The sequence below is a fragment of the Oreochromis niloticus genome, unplaced genomic scaffold (genome assembly GCF_001858045.2).
Source record: "Oreochromis niloticus isolate F11D_XX unplaced genomic scaffold, O_niloticus_UMD_NMBU tig00000736_pilon, whole genome shotgun sequence".
NCBI classification, from domain to species: Eukaryota; Metazoa; Chordata; class Actinopteri; order Cichliformes; family Cichlidae; genus Oreochromis; species Oreochromis niloticus.
In genome coordinates, this window is record NW_020327230.1 from 249,513 (window position 1) to 255,512 (window position 6,000).

General features: G+C 41.3%; 1 gene segment (V, D, J or C); it reads right to left on the reverse strand.

Annotated features, from left to right (window-relative positions):
* Window positions 1-2,112: 2,112 nt before the first annotated feature.
* On the reverse strand, window positions 2,113-2,736 carry LOC109199570 (Ig kappa chain V region 3381-like). The segment is given in 2 exon segments: window positions 2,113-2,577; window positions 2,685-2,736. Coding segments are annotated over 2 exon segments (384 nt in total).
* Window positions 2,737-6,000: the final 3,264 nt, after the last annotated feature.

The following is a 6,000-nucleotide window of genomic DNA, read 5'->3' on the forward strand; positions in this document are numbered from 1 at the left end:
TGTTAAACGTAAGTACTGAATATGATGTCACTTATTTATGTGCAAATGTTTAATAATAAGGAACATTAAAACATTACTGTTGGCCACATGTCGACAAAGTTATTTGCCATTAGCGATGTTTGTACTTTCAGCGTTCAGTTTGTTTTAAAGCCTTTAAAATATAATACAATAGCTGACCTTAATCTTACAGAGAATGTGATGATTTTATGGACAATTAAAGTCAGTCATATATCCACAAACACAACAAGCTGAAAGTCAGTGATGCTGCTCGGTTTGCAGTCCTGAATATGACGGCACAAGCAGGATTCACTGCACTGTTAATGTTAGCTATGTTATATTGCTGCCTCTGTTCGGTGGTGTCGAGCCAAACGGACTTTAACGTGTGTTTGAACGAGCTGACGGTTCACTCGTTAAGCTGAAAGAAAGATGCTTTAATCACAGGAGTCACACATGTGTCCACTGGACCATCTGGGAACTCTTCTTGTTTAGCACTCGTAATAACACAAACACTAAATCCTCCTTCTCTTGTGCTGTTTTGTAGCAGTGTGTACACCTGAGACTGTCACCTGTCTGTCTGTCCTGCACTCTCTCTCTGTTTCTTTCTCTCTGATTGTGTAATAAAAGTATGAACATGTATTTATAAGTTACACTTGTGTTTGAATCCTGCAGCTTATCACACATTTGATTTCCATGTGTGACAACTGCAAGTGTCCAGAGTGAGGACAGACTGAGGGACCCACTGCTGCACATCATCTGTGAGGCTTTGCACCCCTGATGATCCACCAGGACAAACTCAGCAGTGTGTGAGGAAGAGGAGGAGGAAGAGCCAGCAGCAGCTGACAGATGGAGAGAATAGACAGACTGTTCCCTGTTTGTGAAGGACTGCTAGGAAAGTTTAACATAACTAATTGTCTGTCCTGAATCAGTCTTATTAGGTAATGTTCAAATAATGTTATCATCCCAGTGTTTTCAGTGTGGGAGAAAGTACTCAGGGCCTTCAAGTTACACACTATGAAAGGCAGCAACAAGTTTAATATTCAGAAACCTAAAGTATGTATCAGCAGCAGAATGGAGCTAAAAATAAATGTTTGTTTCAGTTCTATGAAGCTTTGAGTATTTTGGATTAGTAGCACTGCTGTGTTTGTTGCATCATATTGCTGTAATTGTTTATATGCTTTATATATTCTGAGGTAAGTTGATCTATAGTGTTACATCATATTCTATAAGGATGTTATGTGTTTGTAGACTTTCTGCCCAGTTTGACCCATTTAGCAGAAGTCAGCCTGTTTAAGGCTCTGATATCTATTCTGTATGACTTAAAGCAGTTATGACATGGTCTGATTTTCTCACCCAATAAAGGAATATTTCATATATCAGTCTGATCTTCATTCTATCAGAAACAGTTTTCACAGCTCATACATTTTCTTTTTACACATATATATAAGCATTGAGCCAAATTTAGTAATGCCAACATATTAAACGGACAATATTTGTCTCTTATATATAATACATCTGTATATACACTGTCAGAGATACTTATCTTTGAGTGAAGATTTAAGGTGACAGGAAATATAAATAACTGCAACTTGAATCTTTACTGAAGCTCAGTATTTGACACAGAGTTCACTCACATGAATTTCACTCACATGTGCTGAACCAGTGTACCTGCACATTATTAAATCACACAAAGCTCATGTAGAAACAAACACACGAACAAAATATGTTCTCCTTCATTTCTGTCAAACAAAGCTGTATGACATGTTTCCAGCAGTTGGTGTTATGGTTGCTAGGCAACCTGGGCAGCGCGACGGAGGCTAGACCGTCCCATTTCACAAGCCTCGCACTTCCGGCCTTAGCGGTCTTTGAGTACGCGGCCCTTGAGGATCGTTGAGGCTGCGTACTTTAAGGCTGCAGACCCTGAATTGGGATACAGCCCTAGATTCAGTGGATTTGTTCCACTTCTAAGGTCAAAGGTCATGAAGAAGACTTATCCTGGTATCTGTTAATGGCCCACGTTTGTTCTTTAGTTAAATATATATTTGAAAGTTGAACACAACATGTATGCAATAGCAGTGGGACACAAATTTGTGATGAATCACTTTATTTTGCATGTGTGTGTGTGTGTGTGTGTGTGTGTGTGTGTGTCCTCAGTGAACTGTATCAGTCTCTGCAGTATCTTCCAGCTGCAGCAGTCAGTTCAGTTTCTGTTCAGTCTGATTGAGGGAGGTTTTTGTACGACTGTTTTTCACTGTGTGAACACCCACTGACTGTTAGGATAGTGGAGACTCTGACAGTAATAAACTGCTGCATCTTCAGCCTGGACTCCACTGATGGTCAGAGTGAAGTCAGAGTTTGATCCACTGCCTGTAAAACGAGCTGGAATCCCTGAATCTCGAGTGCTAGACCAGTAAATGAGACGTTTGGGAGGTTGTCCATCTTTCTGTTGGTACCAGGCTAAAAGATGGTAGTTGCTATAAACATAAACATTCTGACTGGTCCTACACTTGATGTTCACAGATCCTCCCACAGCAGAGCTCTCTGCTCCAGGCTGAGTCACTGTGATCTGTCCTCTGGACTCTGAGGATACAGAGACAAAAACATAAAGCAGCTTCATGGTTTTGTGGGCTTCATTTCAGAGGGACAGATGTTGATAGAGGAGAGGAGTTTGATTCTCTGGACTTTACCTGTGAAGCAGCAGCAGAGGAGAGTCCAGATGAGGACACAGATCAAAGTCATGTTTTTGATGAGGAGGATTTCTCTGGCTTCTGTTGTGATGAAGGACAGCTGTCAGTCATCCAGTGTTCAACTCTCAGGACTATAAACTCTGCCAGAGCACTGGAGCATGGTGCTGCTGATGCAAAGTGCCTCTCTATGGAAATGATCTGACTGACATGAACTTGGATCAATCTGACGATGCTGTTTATCGAGGAATAATTCAATCCATCATAGTATTGAGCAGATATATCAGCTTGTTCTTCAGAATATTCTTATTCCAAAATATTTTGTATTATTTAAATGTTTTGTTTTATGGTTCATTGATAGATTCACATGTTTATCATAATATTTAGTAAGGATATATATGGATTGATTTAAAATATGAATTAATGAGGTCACAGGTTCATGCTGTTGAGTAGCTGAGCTCAGTCTCAGAAAGAGTGAGGAGCTCAGACATGTGGAGGTACAGTCACTGCTCTTTGCTTCAAATGAGTTCTTGTAAAACACAAACAGACACAATCAGTATCTTTTAAATGAGGCTGTTATCACTGACAGCACTACCTATAACACCTTTCTGTAGCTATATGATCACAACACATCAACACAACAAGCTATACAGTATGTCCAGCCTGCCCCACTGTTACATGTCAGTGGGGCAGATCAAGCATCATTGTTCACTGGTGTTGATGTTTTTTTAATCACAAATTACAAACAATTACACAACTGAATTCCAGCTTTATTAAAATGAATAAAATTAATGAATAAAACCCATCATGATAGAATCTCTGTTATCATCACAGACACTTTAAGTTCAGGAAGATTTACCTGGATAAAAGGTGCTGTTGGAGGTAAAATCCACAGACTGAACTTGGGACCTTCACATTTCTAATTCTTACAGAATTTAATGAGCAGAAACAAACAACTGATTGTTGAGAATTTATGATTGTTCAGCACTTTTCTGCACCGTACTGAGTGCTTACATTTGAGTCTTTCATGCTACTCTGTATACAAATCTGGACATCTGTGTCCATAACAGAGAGTGCCAAAATGGGTATTTTTGATTTGCCTTCTGTGGTGGAGGTGTGGCCCTTGGCTCAGCTGCAGGGGAGGAGTGATACAGTGAGCTCAAGGGGGCGGTACCAGGAGGCAGGTGAGCCACAGGTGGTGGCGACCAGTGTTGGTCAAGTTACTTGAAAAAAGTAATCAGTAGCTAATTACTGATTACTTCCCCAATAAAGTAATCCCGTTACTTCACTGATTACTTATTTTCAAAAGTAATTAATTACTTAGTTACTTAGTTACTTTTTAAAAACACAATTTACAACCTGAATAGGTGATAAAGCGATAGATCTTTCAGCCCAATTCTACTTGTTATGACATGCATAGGTTCTTTCTCTTCAGCACCCTCTGCTGGTCATAGTGGGAATACTCACAAGCTTATATTTTGGTGGGGTTTTTCTGTGTTCCTGTGGGTAGAGGAAACAGGAAGCTGGTCGCTTGTTAGCCTGCAGAATATGCTGTTTGTCGCCTTAGATGCTCTTTAAAACATTTCTGCCTTGGAGAGTTATTGCTTGTGAGTATTAATGTACAACATGTTTACAAGTTTATTTGGTGCATTTCTATTACATAGATTTTTTTAGAAACCAGTTATTTCATCTGTTATGTTTATCTTTGAGGAAGCTAAACTCGCTAAGTTGTATCCGGTTGTTCAGTCTGACGTCACTGGCCGTGTCTGGGCCTAAACTCCGCTGCAGGTCCATATATCAAACGATCACTGTGGCATTACTGAGAGTTGAAAAACTGTCTAAAGTCTTTCATCTTTAATAAAATGATCAGTGTTCTGCTCTACCAGGTGTAACAATTGAGTTTAACATCCAGGCATCCATGAAAATGGAATTTATGACATTTAACGGCGTTAGAAGTTAGCAGGAAGTTAGCTCGCTAGCTTCTATCTATATGCAATATAGCATGTCCTGACTGCGGGGTTTTGGAAAAAAATTCAAACGTACAGCTCTGCTATAACTTCCAACATAAATGAAGACAGAAAACTAAACAGCAGTGACGTTTGTAGGGTTACTGAAGTTTGGCTAGCTGGTATATAATGATGTGCTACGTGACCGCTAGCGACACAGCTATGTTAGCATAACATAAACAAGCTAACTTTTTTTCCATTTGATAAAAGTTAACGTGAGTGTTCTCGGTGGTCAGGAACAAATGTAATCGCATGGCAGGATGCTGTAAAAGGACTAAACTTCAGCCAGGAGAACAACTGAGATAATTCATCCACAATACGAGGTTAGTTATTCATATACTGATCGGAGCTGGCTTGGCCCTGGCTTATCGAAGAATTAAGGAAGCGGAACCGGCTGTTCAAACCCCCACAAGGCTGCCCACTGGGATTGAAACGATGGGACGAGGCGTGAGTTTCTCAAAATGGGCTCATTGAGTGCAGCACGGATAAGATCTTGGAGAACCGCACGGCTGCCGTGAATACTCAGAATAAGACCTCTGAGTGCAAACTGGATTACATCTGGAGGGGCTCGCTCAGAATAACACCTCTGAGCGCAAATTGGATCACATCTTGGAGAAGCTCACTGCGGTCGTGAGTTCTCAGAATCGGCTCTTTGAGCACAAGAATGACAACATCACGGAGCGCAAGTTTGATAACATCATGGAGAAGCTCGCGGCTCCCCGACGGGAGATTGAGTGACCAGTGTTGGACTGTTAGAACAGCTTTGAAATTCATATGAGTTGTTCGCACTAAAGTAAAAACCACCATCACTTCATGCGGATACCCCTTCGGCGCCAGCTGCGGTCTCAAGGCTGGAGCTGAACCAAACACCCTGATAACGACTGTGTTGAGACTGTTCTTCCCATTCTATGCAAGGCCACCTGGGTTGGCTGGAAGACTGTTTACTTAGCCTGGCAGGGCGAAGGACACTGTCTCAGCTGAACTCTGGACACATACACACACACACACACACACACAGACATATATACACATGTAGATGTACACTCATCCCCCCTCCCCCCTCCAAACGCCTTCGACGCTTATTCCCTTCCAATGCTGACGGTGGATCATGGAGACCAGCGCATAGGCTGCAGGCCCGGATGTACTGTCTACATTGGCTGTCTCTCACCCTTTACCAATCCCTGTTGCTTGTCATGTGTTTCTTTGGTGTATTAAGAGTTTTTTTCATGTGCTATGTGCAGAGGTGTTTTTTTTTCTGTTCTCAAACTGATCTCCCTGTTGGAGCTCAGTCTGGGGGAAGTTATTTTTTTCTC